This window comes from Piliocolobus tephrosceles, chromosome 10 (genome assembly GCF_002776525.5).
Source record: "Piliocolobus tephrosceles isolate RC106 chromosome 10, ASM277652v3, whole genome shotgun sequence".
Lineage (NCBI taxonomy): Eukaryota > Metazoa > Chordata > Mammalia > Primates > Cercopithecidae > Piliocolobus > Piliocolobus tephrosceles.
Genome location: NC_045443.1, coordinates 96628306 through 96652208, shown reverse-complemented (window position 1 = coordinate 96652208; position 23903 = coordinate 96628306). Strand labels below are relative to the sequence as shown.

The 23903-nt window shown below is 38.5% G+C and overlaps 1 protein-coding gene across 9 annotated transcripts in view; it reads left to right on the top strand.

Annotated features, from left to right (window-relative positions):
- ANKS1B (ankyrin repeat and sterile alpha motif domain containing 1B) overlaps positions 1–23903 on the top strand; it is a 1351669-nt gene that overhangs the window by 922310 nt on the left and 405456 nt on the right. For 7 of the 9 annotated variants that reach the window (XM_023182451.3, XM_023182541.1, XM_023182286.2 and 4 more), the window contains one exon: positions 2889–2995. In XM_023182451.3, coding sequence (XP_023038219.1) covers positions 2889–2995 — 107 coding nt within the window. The other 2 variants (XM_023182776.2, XM_031936356.1) reach the window with 2 other exon arrangements.

Sequence of the window (23903 nt, the reverse complement as noted above, 5' to 3'; positions counted from 1 at the left end):
TAGGAGAAGCTATAATTGAGACTTTCCTTTTTTTCCTCCTTGTAACAGCTTTAGAGCTGGCCAGGGACAAATGGCATCTTGTTTTTAGCTTCTCCTACAGGTAGTGTTGAGCAGCTAGAATCTATTAAGATTGATTCATAGACTACTACAAACTCTTTGATCTTCTTAAAAACTCCAGGACCAATCAGCAACAAAACATACTCCAGTACGATGCAGTCCACCCAGGGCTGCTTATTCAAAAAGAGGATGAGGATGATGAGCTAAAAGACAGACCTGAAAAAGTCTATTTAAAAAACAAGTTATCTTCTTTTAAATAAATAATGTAGAGACTTGGGATAAAGTTAAAACTTTTTTTAAATTTGAAAATAGAAGAATTTTTTGTACTTTGGATTGTGAAATTACATTATTGTGTTTAGCAGGTATGTACTGAATCTTTACTATGTGCAATATTAGCAAAGCATATTGCCTGCTTTCAAGAAGTAAGTCAGACACAAACAACTAAAATTGAAGGCAGAAAATACCTGTTACAATAGAGGGCCTAAAAATGCCATTTAAGACAGAGAAGAAAGAGATTTGTTCCTGGTAGAAGACTAGAAGAGGTTTCATAATGGAAATAGCATCTGATTCAAAGCCAACAAATGGACAGAAATGTGGGGACATAATAAAACCAACCAAAGCACATTATGGGGTGCCTTTAGAGACTGACAAGTAATCCTGACCAGCTAGAGCAGTGGAAAAGGGGAAATAAAGTTAGACGAACTGCAGTCAATCATGAAGACCCCAAAATATCATCAGAGGAGCTGGGAGTTGATTTTGAAGGCAACAGAAAACCACAGAAGGGTTTTGAAACAGGGAGTAGTAATCAAAACTGTGTCTTGAGGGATTATTCTGATACCATGCATAAAATTAATTTTTTTCAATATTAGAGGTAGAAAGACCAATATAGAAGTCATTGTTCTGCTAGGCTAGGTGTGCCTGAACTATGAGGACAAAATCAGTGTAGGCGGCAGTTCTGTAAACATAAAACAGGAAATAGAATCAAGAGAATGGATCACACTGGGAAGAGGGGTGATAGAACTTGGGGACTGATTTCAGTAGTGAAAGAGAAGTAGAAGATGTTTTAAGGTTTAATATCTGTGTGCCAGGAAAGTTGACAATGCCTTTAAAAAGAGAAAAGAAACAGAAAAAGATGAGGTTTGAGGAAAAAAGAAAAGTGATGTTTCATTTATTCAATAAATTTGTATTAGACACTTACTATGTGCCAGGCGGCTGCTCTTGGGGGATGAGAGAGTTGTCTTTAAATTTTAAAGCTCTTTATGTGGAAGAGGCACCGTTCTCAATCTGTGCTTCTCCAAAGGCAGAGCTGGAGCAGTGAGTAGAAGCAAAGTAGGAAGTGAAATATCTTTCTAATAAAATGAGGCTTCGTGAGAAGTAGTAAGAGCTCTGTTACAGGCAGTATTCAAGTAGAAGCTGGAAGATATTCTTCTAGGAACATTTTAGCCAGGGATGCCTCCTTTAGGAAAAGGGTTAGACTAACCTTTCTGCAACCTCTCTCCCAATCTTAAGAGTCTATTTCTTCTGATGATCTAGTCCTGTGGGTTCTATTCTTAATCCCTGGTTTCTCCCAATTGTTAAATAAATTACCAAGTCTATCTGCCGTTCAGTGAAACTCACACATTTACATCTGTTATTCTTGAATTATTTTGGGTTAGGGCTCATCTTCTTTATTAAAAAAAAAAAAATTATACCCTGTTAATGTTACCTTTATAGCTAATTTAGAATGGCAACCCTGGTAGATTGGGTTATAAATATCAAAGGGGAAAAAGGATTTCTTGTGCCTAATAATACTTCTGTTTGGAAGAAACCATGCAAACAAGAAATAAATTAACTTGACTTCAAGATTGCGATGCAGTTTCTGTGTTTTGCAGTATTTCAAAAAAGAAAAAAATATATCTCTCGGAGACGCTTATTTTGCTATAGCATGGTAAAGAAACAGAATAATTATTCTCCAAACACTGCAAAGCTTCAGATCAGAAACATTTATCTGTGCTGCATTTAAAAAAGAAGAAGAAAAGACAGGAAAGAAAGGAAAAGGAAAAAGGGAACCTGTCGTGAGCTCTGTTATAAGCTATAGTTCAAGCTTCGCGTTTCCTGGTGTCTTTTGAAACGTAAAATTCCACAACAAATAGCTCTGTAACGTATAACCAGTATGAAGATTCAATTCAGATTTAAGCACTTTGGTTTGCTTTTGAATCTTGCTATTTTCTGCATTTGTTTTGACTGCTCTCATCATTCAAGATTGACGCTTGGATGGGTGTGTAGGAGGAAGCAGCAGCAGCAGGCTTACAGCTTGCAGACAAAAAAAATCTGCCTTATCTGATGGCTATTATTGAAAATGCGAGGTGTAGCCTGGGCTGGGTAATGAAGGGGAGCGAGCGAGGGGGAGCAAGGAGCATGGAGCTGCATACTGATGAGTGTAGGAGTACTTGATAAAAAAGAATTCTGGCTGCCGGCCGTGCATTGCTCATTGTGGAGTACTCCAACAATCACATAGAACGCAGACCAGCCCAAGCTGACAGCTTGATATGCCTTCTTCTGCTGCCTGGTTTTGGGGGCTGTATGACGTACTGGTCGGTAGTAAAGATTAATATGTAAGAAATGTGGAGCTAGGATCAAGTCATACTCCACAGCCTGCCTGACAAACTATGTTTTACTTCTGACTTTGCTCTCTCGCTGAGAACATTAATCTGTCAAGCTGGCGGGCTCCTTTGATAGCAACTTTCCCAGGGGCATGATGTGGCAATGCCACCTCTCAGCCCAGGACTACCGCTATTACCCCGTGGACGGCTACTCCCTGCTTAAACGCTTCCCTCTTCATCCTCTTACAGGACCCAGATGCCCTGTCCAAACAGTGGGACAATGGTTGGAAAGCATTGGGCTACCTCAGTACGAGAACCACCTGATGGCTAATGGATTTGACAATGTGCAGTTTATGGTAAGACGCTCTCTGTGTCCACGGAGCTGCCTTTTGTCTGTCTTTGCTTCTTATGTGTCTTACATGGCTCAGAGGCAGCCTAATTTGCACCAAAATCGGTCAGATTTATGTATGTAACTGCATTGGAAAATTGGATGCCCTTAGGACTGAACTTACTGTGTTCATATAGACTCTTGCTAAAAAATGAGATCTATATGTATCCATATACATATATGTTATACGAATGAACTGGTAAGAGTGCTATTTATAGGCAGTGAAAGAAGATTAATACTGATATTCTCCCTGTCATTCTTTGTATGATTTTTTTATAAATTTGTAATCTTAGAATACTTGGATTATATCACTCTTCAGCTAATTCTTGATTATTATATTATTTCACTTGAGCATCAGCATTTAGTGGTTAATGAGACAATTTGCTGTGTTTATGGTGTGAAGATCATTTCTTTTCCTGATAATTGTTCAATAAGCAGTTTAAATCATTAGCAAATTGCTTCAGATGGTCATTTATGGAGAGCATTTACTTCCACATGCTGATTGAAGAACGATGAAGTATTGTTTATTACTTTAGGCGGAAATAAACACTTTGGTTATTTAGCTGTCAATATTTAGAAAGAGAGGTTGGTGGACTAAGTATAGTCATGTACTTCTGAATTCTGCTCTACATGCAGTCTAAACCTGGCATGTGCTAAGTTTCCACCGTTTTGCATATAGGTAAGGAAGGAGGATGGGGAACCGTGCAAACCAACAATTCAGCTTTCTAATCATTCCCATACCTCCCCTGGTGCTCATCAGTTCCCCTTGTTAAGCTACGTCACAGCTCTATTACCTTTCCTTTATTTTAAGTACCCATCACACATATCACTGATCCCTAAATTTAGAGACACCTACATAACACGGGCATGTAGCACACAAATGACTTGTGGAACTAAGTAATAGCCCTGCCTAAATAAAATAATAGGGCTGACACCTGCAGCTTACTAGTACCAGAAATGATAACACAATAGTGAGAGCTGTTTATATTTTTTAATTCCTATCTTAGATTACTTTTCTCTGAGGTTGACTTGAGTATTATAGATTTGAAGATTATTAACATTATTCAACTTCTGCTCCTTCTCCAAAAGTATGTATGCCCAAGAGTTTTTAAAAATAAAAGACATAAATATAGTAAGATATATGAGCTCTAAGTAATTATATGCACAGAATGCTTTATGAGTGATTTGTTGGTTTTTTTATACTGAGATATGCAGCTACTGTTATTTTTCTTGTGTTTATCAAGTACTATCACTGGTTATATAGACAAGATATTTGGGTATTGAATTGGAAAAAAGTGAAAGTTCTTCAATTGCTATGAAAGTCTTAGAACACTGAGCAGATTTAGGACAGACTTAGGACACTAAACAGATGGCATTAAGAATTAGAGGAACTATCAAACAGAATTGAAGTCTTTTTATTATTATTTATGTTTACTGTACATTTCAATATCTTAATTATTTCTCCCTATGTCTACTTGAAATAAGGGTTTCTCATTCCCACCCTTCAAATCCTTGTCCAAATTTATTCTGGTCCCATGAGAAGTTAGGTCTTTGGATTTCCTGGATCATTTGGCCACACTGAAAGACTTTAATTCAGCTTATTTTTCCTCCGAATGTTAAACACTTATGAGCAAATATAATACCTTTTTGAAAGCCTCAAACTTAAAGGTTAATCAAACAGGTTTCAAATAAGCATTCAAAGAGAGATTGTAAAAATTATTCATGAATGAATCATGTATAAGCCTTCAAAATTTATATGGAAGGCAAAATCCTGGGTATATGTGATATAACCAAGGGCTAATCGTAGATTATATTCTTTACTTGTTTAATTCAAAGTATTTGGTATAATTTTCTAGAAAATAAGAAAATATTATTAATTTAGATGGACCAATCAAATACTTTCTTCATTGGACAGAATTATCTTTTAAAAAATCTTTGAATTGCCATTTAGAGGAGTTAATTAATTATGAAAATGAAGCAAATCATGAAGTGGTATAATCAATTAGTGCTTTACATGCTGTTATACACCATTTATTTGCTACTAGTATCATAAGCAATTAATTTCTACCTTTATAAAAATTATTTATTGATCTACATAATCTAATTTATGTAATTGCAAACTTAGTTAAATACATGAATATGATTGGCTTGCTGTAAGAAACATATTTCTTTAATGTGGTGAAAAATCTGTTAGACTTACTTAGTTTCCACTCAGTATCATATTCTAGCTTTTGTTTTTCTTGAAGCACATTCTGACCTGCATTTATTCCTCCGGTTGCCTAAGCAACAAGCAGCACACTCCTATTAACTATGATGTAGTGCAGGTCTTATTAGCGTTTTTGAACAAGACAGTAGAAATCAAAAGGATATAATTAATGTTGGTTGAAACATCATAGTGCATCCATGCATAGATGTACTTTATTTAGGAAATATTTTCAGAAGTTAATTTTTTATTCAATCAAGAATCCATTAATGAATGCGAATTTAAAATGTCCATATAAGTAACTTAAAGTATTTATTGAAAGCTTTAAAAATTATTCACTAAATCTGTTCTAAATATATACTCTCACACATTAATGCAATACATGGATGATTTATCTCCATGGCTATGATTATCTTTAATAAGGACTATTTTCACCAATGTCCAGATATGGTTAGAAAAGAAAGACCCCCGTTGTTTTTTGTTTTTTGGTATTTGTTTTTTTTTTTTTTTAGAGGGAGTCTCACTTTGTTACCCAGACTGGAGTGCAGTGGTGTGATCTCAGCTCCCTGCAGCCTCCATCTTTCCAGTTCAAGCGATTCTCCTGCCTCAGCCTCCCATGTAGCTGGGATTACAGGTGTGCACCACCACACCTAGCTAATTTTTGTAATTTTAGTAGAGACAGGGTTTCAACATGTCGACCAGGCTGGTCTAGAACTCCTGATCTCAAATGATCTGCCTGCCTAGGCCTCCCAAAGTGCTGGGATTACAAGCGTGAGCCACCACACCTGGCCCCCCAATTGTTTTTAAATGTTTGTTGATTATTGCTCCTCCTTCAGGCTGATATTCATTCTTGATTTTACTGATGTGTGATTTTTTTCCCTGTATCTTAAAGACAAAATTTCAAACTTTTCCTTTATGTATTTCATTTTGGTTTGTAGAATAGTTATGCACACAGTTTAGATCTTTCTGTGTCCTTAAAAATGTAAAATAAATGGAAATTTGTACAATCAATGAATAGTTTCAAAAGTACATCAGGTCACCTAAGACTTTAGGAGAGTCACATCTATGTTAAAACCAAAAGCCACTTCACAACAGAATTTTTTGTCTGAAAATCTGCCCAGATCCCACCTTACCTGTTCATCCCCTCAGAAGTCAAATATCACCACCTCCCTCATGCTTGGCAAAGCCTACCTGATACTCACTAACCTCTAGAAATGCTGCCATGCCCTCTGACATTTCACTCACTTCCCCTGAGTTTGCAACATGGAGAATGTGTCTAAGTGTCAACATGTTTTTTCACCAAGGAGTTTAGGTATGAAGTGATTACTGTACAAAACGTGCATGCTTATTTATTTCCTTGTTATATTTGTCTCTATCATCATATTTATTTTTCAAAGTCTAAAGACTGCTTCCTAAATTTTAAGTCCCGAAGAATCTATTCGTATCTGAATAACTTTGCTCATCTGTATTCTCTACCCACTCCTCCTGGACAGACATTTCCTTTCCTTCCCTGCTGTCTTTTATCCTCAAAGGTATAACTCAATTCCTGCCTGGTTTAGGTAGCTTTCTTTAATGGTTGCAGTACAGAACAGACTCTTCTGAACTCACACAGTGGTTACATTTGACATGAAAAAATATACATTTGGCATGCCATTACTCTCTCTCGAGAATTAGGAGTTTTCACTTGTATGTATCTTGTCTCCCCAATTAGACTGGAAGCTTCTCAAGTCCAAGTTCTGTGTATTCAGTTTCCTTGCTTTCCTCACAAGTCCCAGCATAATGCCATGTGCATAGAAATCAGCCTGTAAAAACCGAAAGCACAACAGATTGTTGTAGGTGGACCTCCAGTCTCATTTTTAAACTGGAAGCCTTATTTTGCCAATGGGAACATGGACCATTAGTACCCTTCACTCATTCATGCAAAAAACACTCCTTAGACATCATTTATGTGCCAGAGACAGTGTTAAGTACTAGGGATGTGACAGTGAATAAGACATGATCCTTACCCTCAAGGAGAGTACAGTATTTCCCTTAGACCTATATTATTTGCATGCACATTTCTTCATGCACACATGGGTGCACACACGCTACACCAAAGGGATCTTGCCCCTCATTCTTCACATAATCACCATCACTCAACATATGTATTTACTAGCAGTTGGTTTGTCAGCAAAAAATTACAGTAGATAATAGAAGAGGTAAAATCTAACATAGCTTGAAATAAAGGAAGATGAATATACTGATGATATCAAAACACTGGCAGTGTTATGGTAGATTCATAGCCTGAAGACTGTATTAAGAAGTTTATATTACTTGGAGGAGGGCTGATCCACAACCTCACCATGATAACTAGCTGACAGTTATATTTGTAAACTCTAATCAAAACGGGGAAGAATGAAATTATTACCAACTCATTTTTTAAAGCACCTCCTGTGTTTCCAACAATTGCCAACTAGATTGACTTGGAATGCTTTGACTCTTATTAAAATGTTCAAAATGCAGCCTTTACAGAATAAGAAATAACAATAATACTGATGGCCCAACATGAATTGGCATTTTGTACACTTGGGTGGATAGCATTCATAAAGGACGTGCTGAAGGTTAAAGTGAGTAGTGCCTATTAGACACTGAAGTGGAACCACAGAGCTCTTGGAATCATCCATTTGAACAAAACATTTGAGCACGATAGAGCTCATACATATTTAATTAAAACATTTTTTCCCATTGCTGTGGTGCATTTTACACGTTAATGGACTTACATTTCTTTTCCACTTTTACATAACTTTTCTATAATGAAAACATCATTTGCAGTTGGCCTGAAAAAGTGACCTTTTAAGTATCTTAGTAGCATATTGTGATCCAAATAAGAAGTTAAACTTGTGAAGTAGAAAAATTAATTGTCCTTAAAGGGTTAGACTAGTCACCACCCCACCCCCCCACCCCCAGGGATAATTTCTTGTTCCAATATTGGTTAGGAAAATGTTGTGAACTTACTGAGATTTAAAGATACAAGAGAAAAATACTTGCCAAATTTCCTATACCTTCTTATTTCTCAAAGAGTCTAGGCTCAGAGTTGAGTGGGTGGCCTTATGTTGAAAGTACAGCTATAGTTTTCTAAAGTAACTTAGGCCAATAGTTACAAACCCACTTTTGAAAGAAAAAAAAAAAAAAAAACATAACCTTTTCAACTGCCGGAATTTAAAAATCTGTTGGTATCTAAAAGTCAAAGCCAAGAGGGAGTAATTCTTTATCTGGACAACAGCTTAATTACAAATATAATAGGCACAGCCTTATAGTGGTGTGAGATAGAACCAAAGTAAGACTTCTCATTTCCACTATCTTGTTTCTCTATGATTCAGTTTACTCATCTGTAAAATCAATCTAATGAGGGGTCTAGAAGAAATGTTCTTTTCAATTGTTATTTAATATTTTGAGCTCTTTAAAGAGACAAGTACAATATTGGTGCTGGCAGAGCTACTAATTGTTCTTGTGTATCCCATTAGCCTTGCACGAATACTGATTGCTTGTACAGCAGAAAGTCAGAAATGAGGGCATGTGCAGGGATGACCATCTTGGAAGAATGGATTTCTGAAAAAAAAAAAAAAAAAAATAGCCATGATTCAAATCTTGTGTTAAAAATGAGCCTTTTCCTCCTTCTGGAAGTTACTCTGATTAAATTTTTAAGCACTAAAATATGCTGCCCCATTTTCTAATAATGTAGTATATAACTCCCATTACTAACTAATGCTCACATGAATAGGCCTTTAATTTAGTCATGCAGCATATTTGCATAATTTGATCTCCAGTATTACTTCAAATGACCAGATATTTGAGATGAGAAATTTTCCTCATGAATCAGAAAAGTTACCAAAGCTGCTGAATTACAGCCTAATTTTAAGAAATCCAGCCACAGTCATATTTCTATTCTTCTTTAAAAAGATATATCTCTCAAACAAGTGTTCAGTGGCAGTGACCTCCATTTTCTCACTTCCAACCACTTCTTAACCCTATAATCCAGCTTGTTTCTCAACTTTTCTGCTGAAATTGGTCTCTTTTAAGTCAGCTCTGATCTGCTTCTTACCAGTTCCCTGCCCCCTACTTGTTTTTCCACTTTTCTTCTCTTAGCTCTCTTTACAATATCTGATTTTCACTATCCACTCCTTATTTACTCTCTGTTTGTGTTTCATGACATTAGACTCCCCTTTGCAATCACCCTTGTTGTTCTACTTCTCCTCATGCCTCCAAACAAGGGTGGTGCTCTACGTCTTTCCATTCCTCAGGGAGATCCCTGGTTCTCATACATCCATTTCTGTTCCCCATGTTTCACCTCTTTCTACCTGGTTCCCAGTGCTGTCCAGCTACTCAGTAGACATTTGCAGATGCAAAGAGCATTTAGCACAGACCTGGCATAGAATAAATGTCCAGTAAATGTTAACTATCCTATAGCCAGAGTGATCTTTCTAGAGCACACATTTGCTTTAGCGCTACTCTGCTTAAAATCCTTCACAGGTTCTCAGTTACCTATGGGAGAGATTATAGGGCATTGCTAAAATCCTTAACATGACTTTCATATTTAGGATCCTTAATGACCTGGCCCAAACTTATTTCCAGCCTTATCTTTCACTGCTTCCTCTTTTTGCAATAGAGAACTGCATATTTTTCTTTCATTGCCTGGCTTTGCACATGCTACTGTCTCTGCCAAGAATGATCTTCCTTTCCCTCTTAACTCCGTTTTATCCTTTAGCTCTAAGCGTACTTGTCACTTTTTTTAGCTCTCAGTTCTTTTCTCAACCTCCAAGTATGGGTTAGGAACTCTCCTTCTATCGTACCCTTTTGAAAAACTTATCTTACAGGGGTACATTACCTTTTTACTTGTCCATCTATCCCCACCACTTCTGCCATATATAAACACTAGAACAAGGGCCAGCAAACTTTTTCTGTAAAGGGCCAGATGGTAAATATTTTAGGCTTTGCAAGCCACATGGTCTCTATTGCAACTACACAACTCAGCTGTTGTAGCATGAAAGCAGCCATAGCCAAGTACATAGATGAATGGGCGTGGGCATGTTCCAATAAAACTTTATTTATAAAAACAGGCAGATCTGGTCAATGGGTCATAACTTGCTGACCCTACTCTCAATTTTGAGTTCCTTATGATTTAGATATATGTTTTATCCCCTGTATCTCCAGGCACAGCCCATAGTTTACACACATAGACACAGGAAATGTTTAATGAGAGGAAGAAGAAAGCAGATCCTGAGGGAGGACAGAAGGAAAAGAAAGAAGGCAGGAGAAAGAGTGAGGAGATCAGGCAGGTGGCTACATGAAGGGTTTCTGAAGGCCTGTTTAGTTTAAAGAGAACCCAGCCAATAGCTGAGGCTGATCAGAGCACAATCCAGCCTTCAGGAGTCTAACGAGAGCTAGGGAGGGTGTTTTTGCTTTCACCAAGCCAACTGGGGTATATTTTCAGCAAGGGAATTGCACAGGCACAGGAACTAGAAAAACACAGCTGCAAAGGAAGCCTGTTGTTCCCTATGTTTGGAATTCCTTTTTCTTCCTTCTTCACCTAATTGTGTATCATTGTTCATGAATCAGCTTAAGCATCACTTCCTCCAGGAAGTATTCCCCAACACTATCCTGCCGTCTGGCTGGCGTAACTGTCCCTTCTCTGTGCACCCACGGTGCTCTGTTCTTAGCTCTATGCTAGTCCTTATTATATCGCATCACAGTTCTTTTATCTGTTCAGATGTCTGCTTCCCCATCCCCCCAACAGAAAGTAAATTCCTTAAAGGCAGAGATTGGGTCTTGTTTATCTTTCTATTCCTAAAGCCTACCACAGAGCTTGGCATATAGTAGCTTCTTAATAAATATTGATCAAATGGAATTTTTAAGTTCTATGTAGTTCCATATAAATTATCCCATATAATTATCACCAATACCATCAGTATTAGTATACTTACAATTAGAAATAAAGAGGATGAAACTCAACAAGGTTAGAAAAAATTGCTAGCAGAGCCTAGATTTAAAAACCAAACCTCTGTAACCTAAAAGTCCCTGCTGAATTCAGTAAAAGGACAGAATTTCACCGTTTCTCCCTTCACTTATTCAGCAATTGTTTCTTGAGCCACTGTTATACTGCAGGCACTAAACAAGATACTAGCCCTGCCCTCAAAGCACTCCCAGTTTGTCATACTTCTGGTCCTTTGAGGGACTTTATCTTACTTCTTATCTTCTCACTTGCTTGCTCTGCTTCTCAAGAGGATGTCTATTTTAACCAGACAAGAATGCTCACTGCCAAATAAATATATGCCTTCACTTTTGTTTACAATTTCCCTCCTACCTAACATAGCCTATGTCCTCCCAATTGCCAATCACAGAAGACCTACCTCAAGGTCCTAGGCCCTCCCCTTGCTCCAGGGAGCCTTCCGCTACTGACCTGGAACTTGCTCACCTCTCCAGCCTTATCTTTCACTGCTCTTAAGCTCTGGCCATGTTGGATTACTTACAGTTCTACAACAGTGCCACACCTACTCAGACATCCACGTCTTTGCATATACTGCCTCATATAAACAGTGTTTTCTGCCAAGAACACTTGCTTCTTGCACTCATTCTTGCACTCTTACTTCAAAAGTCTGGCTTAGGCGTCCCTGCTGAGGAGCCTTAAACAAACCTTTGGTAATGCTCAACTGTCCTTCACTGTCCTCCCATGACACCCTGTGCATACTTCTCTTGGAGCAGGCTTATTACATGGAACTGAAGCATCTGCTTCTTTTCCAAACTTCTTCCCCTGAAACAAAGAACAGTGCCCTGTTCAATGTTGTTTCCCAGTTACTAGCACATAGTAGATCTTCATGTCAGTTTGCTATGGCTGCCATAACAAAGAACCACAAACTAGGTGGCTGAAACAAGAGAAATTTATTGTCTCACAGTTCTGGAGGCCAGATGTCTGAGACCAAAGTGCCAGCAGGATTGGTTCCTCTGAGGGCTATAAGGGAAGGAGCCATTCTGGACCTATCTCCTTGGTCACCTTTTCCTTGTGTTTCAAATTCTCTTCCTCTGTGCATGTCGAATATGCACCAGTCATATTTGATTAGGGCCTACCCTAATTACCTCATTTTAACTTGATTACGTCTGTAAAGACCCTATCTCCAAATAAGGCCACATCCCTCTATACCTACTAGGATGTGTATCTACATCCACATATCTACTAGGGGTTAGAACTCCAACATATAAATTTGGGGTGACACAATTCAACTCATAACAGTTCTCAATAAATGTGTGTATATGTGTAACCTTTGTTTATTATCCCTCACATTGCCAAGCACAATCCATAATGATCATTCAATAAATAGCTATTTAATTGAATTAAACTCAATCTACATGAGGTTTACATGAGATTCCAGATGCCTGAAGGATGTCTTTCATCAATGATGAATGCGATCTTTCTAATAACTTAGAGTTTTTCATAGATGGGTAATCATATACAGATAACACTGCTATTTAATATAAGAACTGGCAACACCAGAACCAGGAACTTGTTACCTTTCTAGCCCTACATTCTTTCCATTTCATTGTGCAGCCTCTTCTGGTAAATCACACTTACAAAAAATATTTATTTGGTTTCCATCCTTACCCTTGATAACTACTTGATAGAAGCACTCCAAGGAAATCAATGATTAGGCAAGCAATGATTTATAGAAAGAAAAAATGTATAGCCAATTTAATAATGTAACTACCGTTTATCAAGAACTTGTTATATGATTATCACATACATTATCTTTACCCCCTCTCAAATGTTACACAGTTTGTGGTATTATTCCAGTTTTACAAGGGCAAAACTTAGTTATAGAAAGACTAAGTATATGGTCCAAAGCACTCAAGATTTAAACCCAGGTCAATCTGAGTCCATAGGGAAAAGTTTTCAATAAAAGATACTGGGGCAACATATCTGAGTGAGCTGAGAAAGATCTGAGCCCTGGAAAACAAAAATAGCATAAGCATTCCTTCATCTTAGGTGGATGATGATTTAGAGGAATAGCAACAAGAGAGGTGAGAGAGAAGAAAAAAATGGCCTCATGCAGTCTAGACTAAGGAAACCTTCTCACCATACACAGGATTATAAAAATACAGATGAATTTCCAGGTCACATTTGTTCTCAGACCATGAGACCTTCTGAGTGGCAGTCATTTCATTCATGCAGGAGACACTACATCAAACAGTAGCAGTGTTCATGGAAGATATGATCTGTCTTTCAGTTTAATTTTTTTCTATGGTGTAATGAGCTGTCATAATAAAAGGCTATAGATTTTTATCCACAAGAGAGCTCAGGCTACAAAGACACAGAAACAACACCTTACAGGTCATTGCATGCATCTCCCTGACTTCATTTCAGACAACCTAGGCTAGTCTGTGTGAATCAAGCACATCATAGGCATTGAGAACTATTCATTCATTTGAGAGTGTATAATCTAAAATAGTATTGAAGAACAAGAACCCTTGCAACTCTGCTTACAAATTACAGAGGTGAGAAAAATAAAATGGATAATTAATATAGGCCTCTGAATATCAGGTCACTGATTTCTGCCCCTTGAGTCCACAGAATTAGATTTCACATTGTTATACTTTTACCTTCTTTTAGAAGGAGCAAAGATAATTAGAATTCATATTGAAAGAATTATGGAACATCTTGAGTTTATAAGCTGATGTCTGGTCTGATGCCTGGCAAAGAGAATTAGGCTTGTCCTTCCAAAGTTTTGAGGGAGATCTTGAAATTTGAGGCCTAGAAACAAATACATCACAAGTTTATTTGACAGAAGTTATATTATGCATTCTTTTTTCAGAAAGGTGTAATCCTGTAGATATAGAGCTGAACATTTGGCATTCATCAGGCTTGTATAACAATATGGCCCATCCAGTTATCTGTTAGCCTAGGACAAGTAAACAGGAATATTCAGGCTGGCAAACATTTACTCCAGAAATCCCTCACTCTTTCAAAAGGAAGCAAGCAAAAGATCATCCACAACAAATCAATCATTTAAGAACTGCTGAATAAATAGCAGTGAGGTTCTTGTTGCAGTGAGTGGGGTAAAGGGTGTGTTATATAGTTAAAAATGCAATCCACTGACTTCCTGGTAATGAATTAAAATATAGTGGAAAAAAAGAACACTAAATCAAATTCTTATTGTATTTTATAGTTTTTTAAAACTCTTACACGTGTATTATCTCAATTATCCTGGAGGCAGAAGAAATAGATTCTATTTTTAGTTGTTGCATAATGCTGTGGTATTAGGGAAGCCTTCTTCTGTACCCTCTCTGAGCAAACTCAGATATAACCTGATGTTTTTTTTCAAAACCTTCCTCAATTCTTATTCTGCTCTAGACACTATCCACTTACTCTTCTTCTCTTCATAACCAAACCTCCCAAAAGAATGCCTACACTTGCTGGCTTGCTCTTCAGAAAAATGCAGTCAGGCCTTAATACCATCAGCCTCTGTCATCATCCTTAAATTATTTATAAATGGCAACCAATAAACTCTTAATTGCCAAAGACAATATACTCTTACTAGTTCCTATTTAGCTGATCTTTCTCTGGCCTTTGATTCTGACCACTCTTTTTTTGTGTGACAACTCTTTTTGTCCTTGACTTCTAACCTTGTCTCTGTTATCTCCTCCTACCTTCTCAGTCTTCTTTGTAGCCCTCCCTGCTTCTGCCTGTACCCTCAGGCTTAGTCCTGGAGTCTCTTCTCTTCTCACTCTGCACTTTCATCTTAGGTTACTTCACCAAAACTCAACAAAAGCAAAGTTTTCTACCTCCTATATATTCTGCTGACCCCTCAAATTCAAAGTGTTTAGAAGTGGAATAATATTTCCCCTAAAAGCTTGCTCCATGGGAAAGTTATCAGTTTGGTAGAATGCTGATGAGAGATCAAATGAGATTCAACCGAAATGCCTATCAATGATAGACTGGAAAAAGAAAATGTGTACACATACACCATAGAATACTACACAGCCATAAAAAGGTACAGTAACATGTCCTCCACAGGGACATGGATTGAGCTGAAAGCTATTATCCTCAGCAAACTAACACAGGAACAGAAAACCAAACACTGCCCATTCTCACTTATAAATGAAAGCTGAATGATGAGAACACATGGATACAGAATGGGGAACAACACACACTGGGGCCTATCAGGGGTGGGGGTTGGGGGAGGGAGAGCATCCAGAAGAATAGCTAAGGGATGCTGGTCTTAATACCTGGGTGATTGGTTGATCTGTGCAGCAAACCACCAAGACATATATTTACCTATGTAATAAACTGCACATCCTATACATATACCCTGGAAATTAAAATAAAAGTTGAAGGTGAAAAAAAAAAAAAAGAAATGAGACTAGAGAAGTAACCACTGGATTTGGCAACACAGAGGTCCCTGGAGAACTTAACAAGAGCACATTCTGTGAAATAAGAGCCATGGAAGCCATATTGCATTGGATAGAAGATGTAGTAGATAACTGTCAAAAGAAGTTTTTCTGATAATGGGAGTACACAAATACACTAATAGCTAAAGGGTGACTTGGGGGCAAAGGGAGGAATTTTTTAAAACAGGAGGGACTGGAGTCATGTTTGGCTACTGAAAGGAATGATCAGGTAGAAAAAGAGGTATTGATATTGGAAAAGAAACAAGGATCAAAAGAATAAAGATGAGAAAGGTTGGGATCCAGAGCCAAGTGGAGAGTTGGTTGTTAATGGGGAAATTCCTGTGACAACAGTAAGGAAGACAGAGAGAGTGGGTACCATCATGACTGGTATATGAGGCATTGAGAATATGGAAATATGTTTCTTCTGACGGTTTCTATTTTCCAGTGAATAATGCTGTAAGGATGTGGAAGAATGAGGATAGAGAAGATATTAAAAAGTTGTTTCAGAGAGTGGGAAGGAGAATTTCCTAGGAGAATGGAGTAGGATTACAGGGCCATGTTTAGGGCTCATTTGAGATTTGTAATCATTAGATTCAGCATGGAAAAGACAATCATGCTCCAGAGGAATTAGAAAGACAATTGCACTTTAAGGCACAGAATTGCTTCCATGGTCCAGCTTCTTTATCTACTTGGTGTGAGATCGTGGGCCAGTCCCTCAGCCTTCATGAACATCTGTTTTCCATGTGCAAATTGAAACAGTATACCTAGTTTGCAAGGTTTTATTAAGGATTAGATTAAGGCCAGCTCTGTGCTTTCGGTGGGCAATGAATCATGATGGTGACAAGAGTGCCTGTTCCACTTAGCTGGCAAACAATGTTAGAATTACTGATTAGCCAGTGAAACAGAGAAATCAGCACAGGGCTTCATTGTTCTTACCCTCATAATAGATTGGATACAAGGAAAAAGTTTACATGAATTATTCCAGGAATACTGAAATATCCATAAACCACCTAGCTCAGCGACCTTAAATCAAGTAACTTTAAAGGATGTTGGAGAGTCAGTCACCTTAATTCACTCTTACTCACCACAGACTGATTAGTTGACTACATGGACACTCAAAGAACTGCGCCATTCAGGCGAAGTGGCCATAAAGAAGTGCAGGTTGTTGGCAGAGTACTGTGGGACTTCCATGCACTAGATTGCACTTAGCACTTTCCCTAGGAAACATACTCAAAGATGCCCACTTATTACAAAATGTTCCCTTAACTATCAATGATAACATTGTGATGATTTTTATGAGACTATTTGAATCCGCAAGAGTCTAGTAGCTTTGTCCTTGAGGGTAACTAACCTAAACTTGCATTCAGACTGTGAAGTATATTAACAAATATGCCACAGCATTTTAAAATGTAAATCTATGTGTTTCAAATCTGCATCTTTTATCCTTTAACATGTGTTGACAGTCTAAAGTAGAAAGCAGATAAGTCTTCAAGGAGTTCTCAGGAAAATCCTTTTGAATGGATTCCCAGGAGGGTTATCCATTCATTCCTAAGGGAACACCTATTGAGCACCTATATACTCATCTAACTGTGCTAAATGTGGTAGAAACTACAAAGAGGCATAGTACAGCATCTGCTTAAAGATCCAACAGTCTACTCAGGGAGCTCAGACTAGCATACTTGACAGCAAATAGCAAATCACATTCAAATGTTAATAAAAGCCAACAATGTGTTTTCACAACATAAAATGTAACCATTGGAGAAATTAGTGTTAGAAATCTATAACTGGCTGGGCACAGTGGCTCACACCTGTCATCCCAGCACTTTGGAAGGCTGAATCGGGAGCATTGCCTGAGACCAGGAGTTGAAGACCAGTCTGAGCAACACAGTGAGACTCCTATCTCAAAAGAAAGAAGGAAAGAAAGAGAGAAAGAGAGAGAGAAAGAAAGAGAGAAAGAGAGAGAGGGAAAGAGAGAGAGAGAAAGAGAGAGAAAGAAAGGGAGAAAAGGAGAAAGAAAGGGAGGAAGAGAGAAGGAAAGAAAGAAAGAGAGAAAAAGAAAGAGGAGAGAAAAGGAAGGAAGGAAGGAAGGAAAAGAAGGGAAAAAAGGAAAGAAAAGAAAGGAAAGAAAGGAAGGAAGATTAGCTGGGCATGGTGGCCTATAGTCCCAACTGCTTGAGAGGCTGAGGCGTAAGGATTGATTGAGCTCGAGTTCAAGACTTCAGTGAACTGTGATCACACCAGTGCATTCTAGCCTGGGAAACTGAGTGAGACCCTGTTTCAGAAAAAATAGAGAGAGACACGGTGAGGGAGGGAGGGAGGGAAGGAGAGAGGGAGAGAGAGAGAAAGAAAAGAAAGAAAGAGAGAAAGGGAGAGAGAAAGAAAGTAAAAGCAAGCGATTATGATGGAGATGGAAGAGATGTCTATGAGTTGGAGCAATGGGGAAATCTCTGTAGGAACTGGGCTTGAGTGGATTTATGTAAGCAGTGAAGAACAGGGTGAAGGACATAACACTGAATGGAACAATGAACAAAGATGGTGAGATGTCAAAATGCATGTAGTGTTTGAAGAGCAAAAGAGCTACAGATCTAGTAACAACCCTAGGGGTCATGTATTGCCTCTCTGAGTGGAAGTGTTACCTATCTCCTGAAACTGTGCTTCAGACACTATACATGCACCATATGGGAAGACAGCTTAATGACCCATCACTGTGCCCAGATAGGCTCACCCAGATGACAGCACACACGTGCACATCACACATACAGACAGCAAAGGCGGGTGAGCAAGGAAACAGCTGTCTGAGACTAATTAACCATCTATTCCAGATAATGCTGAAGCAAATGAAGTTGTGTGACATTAGGTATCTCTCCAAACAAGCCCATCTTCCTGAGGGCTAGTACGCTTTCTGAAAACCAGCAGCAAATCTGTTTTCAGTAGTTTCATATCATCTGGAATATCCTTCTATCCTCCTATTCACCTGTTAGAGCTTCTACTTCTTAAAAGGTATTCTGTGTTCTCAGTTGCAATAGCTAAAGCAATCATCCTCACTTTCACCTTGGAATAATGACCACTGCCAAGAACACCCATCAACCTTCTCATCAATAAAACTCAGTTTGTCTGAAATGTTCCAAGAATTCAAACAAAGAAACATTTGCTTAGTTTCCACTTTCATGTGCCAGATGTCACTCTAGGGCTTCTAAATACAAACATTGATCATAATAATGATGCTAATAATAATAATAATAAACACATTTGCTTACATTTCAGTCACCACTGTTCTAAGTGTTTTACATATATTAACAATTTTAATTATTTTCAAATGATATAAACTCTGTCCCTCCTCTCACAAAGCTCACAGCACTGTATCTGATTGGAACTAAAATGGAGTGACTCAGGCAAGGCTCCATAGAAGAGGTCAGGTTTACACTAGCTCTTGATAGATTAGAAAAATTTGCAGGCTGAAAGGGCGAGTGATAGGAACAGCTTTCAGGCAAGCAGAACAGCATATAATTAGCATGGAAGCCCAGAAAAATCATGGCACACAGGGGGTATTCGGTAGTTGAGCCCAGTTAGTGGACAGGAGAAGAAATGAAAACAGGAAATTATAACACCATCAAAAAAATGAAAAGAGGAAATACATAAAACCAAGGAGGTTTTTACCAAACACGGGCCAGGCAATGCAAAAGTCCATTTTTATTCTGCTCCAACTCAAATCTCCACAGCCCTGTCTGTGTAACTGAGAATGGATAGGTTTGTTTATTTCTGTCTTTTGATGTGTATGAGCTTTCCTTCACTTCCACACCCTCAGCCCTGTTTAGTTTGAAGTACTTTGAGGAAAGGACATTGCAGTTCTCCTCTCTCTTAACCGTGCAGTACCTCCCAGTGAGCAGTCAATGTCAGTTGACTGACTGGGTAATCATTGGCCCCAGGTTGTGGATGATTATCTGTGCTGCCTGACAAGGCCTAGCGTCCAGGGATGGTAATTACACTGGCATCAGTGGTGACTTCTGGTGTCGGAGATCCTGTTAGAAAGCGTTTTATTGATACTAATTCAGAAGACAGTTCTGTAGCACAGAGAAAACAGAGCACTTTAGAAGCTGTAATCAGAGCTTCCCATTTCAATAGCAGTGTTTGGAACTGAAGCCTAGATGCTAAAAATTAAGGCTTCTCTGCTTCCTATTACCCCACAACCAAAACAATGACAGCACTAAATAGCATCTTCTCTTGTGTCCTTGAGAGCACTCTTGGAAATGAGAATGAGGAAGGAGCTTAGCAAGTGAATGCCTGTGACTGCTTAGCTGTTTGATTGATAACCTCACCTTCTTCCAAAACAGGTGGTCTACATAGACACAGGAACAATGATACCAAGGACAATTTAAACAACTACACTATAGCAAAGAGAGTAAAATTGACAGAAAGGAGCACACTTTTAAAAAATTGAAATAATATATAATTTTCAAGCATTGAAACAAATATACAAATAAAACTTTAATACAAACCATTTCCTGCATTATTCTCCCTGTTCCCAGCCCCACTCTCCAAAAGTAAATACTTTCAACATTTCTGTGCTTAGTTCCTCTGGTGGTTATCTCCATGTAATATGCAAATGCCCTTAATTTGGGCTTTATCAACTTTAGATATTATTACTGACATCCTGATGTGAGAGATGAGGATTTTACATCATTAATACTATCATCTCTTCTCTCTCCTGATTCCTCTACCCACACTACAGTTACAAACTGAATCTTACCCCACAAACTCAAGTGCTACAAAATATCATTTTGTGTGTGTGTGTTTCAAATCAACTTAGTTTTCACTCCATGGCAGAGCCAGCATGAAATTCCATTGCCATCTGGATTGGCTTCTCCTGTTGTCACCCCATAATACTAGAGACCCTAGTGCTGCTAGGCACACAGGGAAATCTGTACTGTATGGTGGTCCCTGCTGAAGTCATCAGCATCCAAGTTTGCATTGGGACTTTAAATGCAAGGTCCCATTGGGACCAAGTTTCTCTGCTTCCATGCCAACTCGTGGGGTGTGGGAAGCCGTATCAAGGATGAAAACCCCATACCTGGACCCTGAGAGGCAGGGCACCGGGGATAATGATGGTTACACCTATTTGTGCAGTTACTAGGAACATTAGAGTTATCCTAGAACTTACCTTTTTTAATCTTGTTTAATCTTTAGTCTTGCTTAATCTTTCCTGTCATCTCTGATTACTTTTCCTTCATCTGGCATTTTCTGTCTTTACTTTATCCTTAAGATTTTCATAGTCTCCATCATACTATCTGTTTTTCTGATCTACATTTTTCCTGGGACCCATCTCCTTAGTCTTCCTGTCCGAGGCTGGACTTGTTCTCTGAGACTGACACACATTCATCATTCTGGGACTCTCTTCATTGCAGTCCTCCATTGAATCCACTGTTTCTTGGATGCTTTCCTCCCTGTGTCATTTTTCATATTGCTGGAGCACACACTCAAATAACTGTTTATAAAAGAAACAGCTGAGAAATACATGAGAGATTAATTTCTAACCCTTTGTGAATGTAAAACTGCCCATATTCTGCCCCTGTGGTTGATTAATAGCGTGGCTTAGTATGTCATTCAAGGCTGGATGTATTTTTTTCTTTATTTGAGTATGGAAGACAATGCTTCCTTGTCTCTCAGTGTTTGATGTGTTTGATGAGGAGTCTAACGTTGTTTCTTTTATCGGTGACCTTTCTCCCTCTCTGGAAGTTTCAGGATCTTCTCTTTATCCTCAGTGTCCTGATGTGTCACTAAGATGTGACTGAGTGGGTGTCTTTTTCATCCTGTTCCACACTTGTTAGGCGCTTTATATATAAAGGTACATTTTGGGAAATTCCCTTCTATTATTTCTTTGATCATTTCTATCTATCTCTTCGTTTCAGTTGCCTTTTTTGTGAAATCTTCCTAGCCAGGTGTTGGATTTCTTCCATCATTCCTCCGTGTCTTTTATCCTTGTGCTCACATTTACCACCTCTTTGTATTCTCATCTTACACTCTAGGAGATTGCTTTCGATGTTTAAATAGATTTTGTGAATTTTGGCAATAATATTTTCAATTTCTCAAGGCTCTTTTTCTCTATTCCTTTTTTGGCACCCTTTTTTTTTCCTCTGATGTATTGTTTTGAACCTGTTAGAAACACCAGTTAGAGGTTAGTTATTTTTATATTGAGATTATTGGAATTGTCTTTTGAGATAGTTTTTCTGCTGTGCATTATTTCCCATTTGATCTTTGTCAGTCGTGCTAAAAGCTATCCTCTAATGATTGTAGTTTGTGACTTTCTGTTCATATTTCAGGAAGAGGCAATGGAAAAGCAAACTGGAAATTCTGTGTGCATTTGTTTTAAATTCCCAGGCTTCGTGTTGTGGTGAACAGAATGTCTCTATAATGATCAGGGTGCCCCAAACACCACTGTACTGGTTGCTCCAGCTTTCCCCACAAAGGCTTTTTAAAATGTATTTAGAGAGTAAGCCTTACTTCCTGAGAATGGAGGGTAAATGCCTGGGGTGTGTGTGTGTGTGTGTGTGTGTGTGTGTGTGTGTGTGTGTGAGAGAGAGAGAGAGAGAGAGAGAGAGAAAGAGAAAGGGATAGAGACAGAGAGAAACAGAGAAAGATAGATTGGGGTAGGGGTATGTGTGTTACAGGCAGGTGGGCAGCTGTTCAATATAAAGACCTTTAAATTCATCCTCCTTTTCTACACACTTCTCTATCTCCTCCTCCATCCCATCTCCGTTCTCTCAGACTGAAACTTCCAAGGTTCTGATGGGCAACTTGGGCTCTTTTTTTGATTCAGGGCCCTCTGCAGACACACCAGCCCAAAGCTACCTCTGCCCCACTGTATCATCTTTCCACACTCTTTCTGAGTTCTGGAAATTTATTGAAATCTCCCAGATCCATATGGCTTTTCTCCAGTTATCCTCATTATTGTGAGATCATGAATTCTTTTTCTAGCTTTTTTTACTGGGATCTAAGAGGAGAAAAAAAGATAAACCAATGGGCTCAGCACACATCTTGAAATAGAAGTACAGTAACACGTTCCTTCTTTATTCATTAGATGATACCAAGTGAGGAAAAAAAAGTTGTCTATAAAAAGCAGTAGTAATATCATCAAGCCACAGTTCTAGATATTTCTTCCCTAGAGGGTAGCACAGTGGGATGATTAAGAAGGTAGATTCTGCCTAGATTTAAATTCCAGCCCTGACACTTACGAAGTATAGTACCTTAAGAATATTACTTAATGTCTCTGTGCTTCGGTTTCCACATGTGGAAACTGTCACGGTAACAACTGCATGCTAATCCCATTGGGTTGAGGTGAGATTTATATGATTCCATTTATGTAAGGCACTTGAACAACAAGTTCAGGCGCTAATTATTATCGTTGCTATTATTGTCCCTATTTCAGGACGAGGAGGCATGAAGTAGAGCCTCTGCAGTAACTTGACATCTTCTAAGATTGCAGAGAGACAGCCTGGAGTAAATGGGCTTTTGGGTGTCTTCAGTTGGGCCACACCTTCTTAGCTTTTCTTGCCTTGGACTTCTGAAGGAAGTGATGACACAGACATTCAGTCAAAAAATATTCATGGACCATTATAAACATGATTGTGGGTTTAGAACATAATTTCTGCAGCAACCCCTTTCACTAAAGAGAGAGAAAAGAAATGAGAAGTTATGATGCCAACAATATTGTGGCTGTAAAGGAAAGAAAATGAGTCAACACCACAGGCTTCTTGAAAAGCACAGACAGGGAGGTTATTTGAAAGGAAAGGATGGTTCTTCTTATTTTTTATGAAAGGGTTAACACTAAATATTGCCATGGCACTATGTACTTCCGGACATATTCACATGATGCTGGCTGGGTGTACTGGCTCACGCCTGTAATCCCAGCACTTTGGGAGGCCAAGGCAGGCGGATCACCTGAGGTCAGGAGTTTGAGAGCAGCCTGACCAACATGGTGAAACCCTGTCTCTACTAAAAATATAAAAAATTAGCTGGATGTGGTGGAATGTTCCTGTAATCCCAGCTACTTGGGAGGCTGAGGCAGAAGAATTGCTTGAACCTGGGAGGCAGAGGTTGCAGTAAACAGAGATCGCACCACTGTACTCCAGCCTGGGAGACAGAGCAACATTCTGTCTCAAAAAGAAAAAAGAAAGAAAGAAAGAAGGAAAGAGAAAGGGAAAGGGAAGAAAGAGAGAAGGAAGGAAGGAAGGAAGGAAGGAAGGAAGGAAGGAAGGAAGGA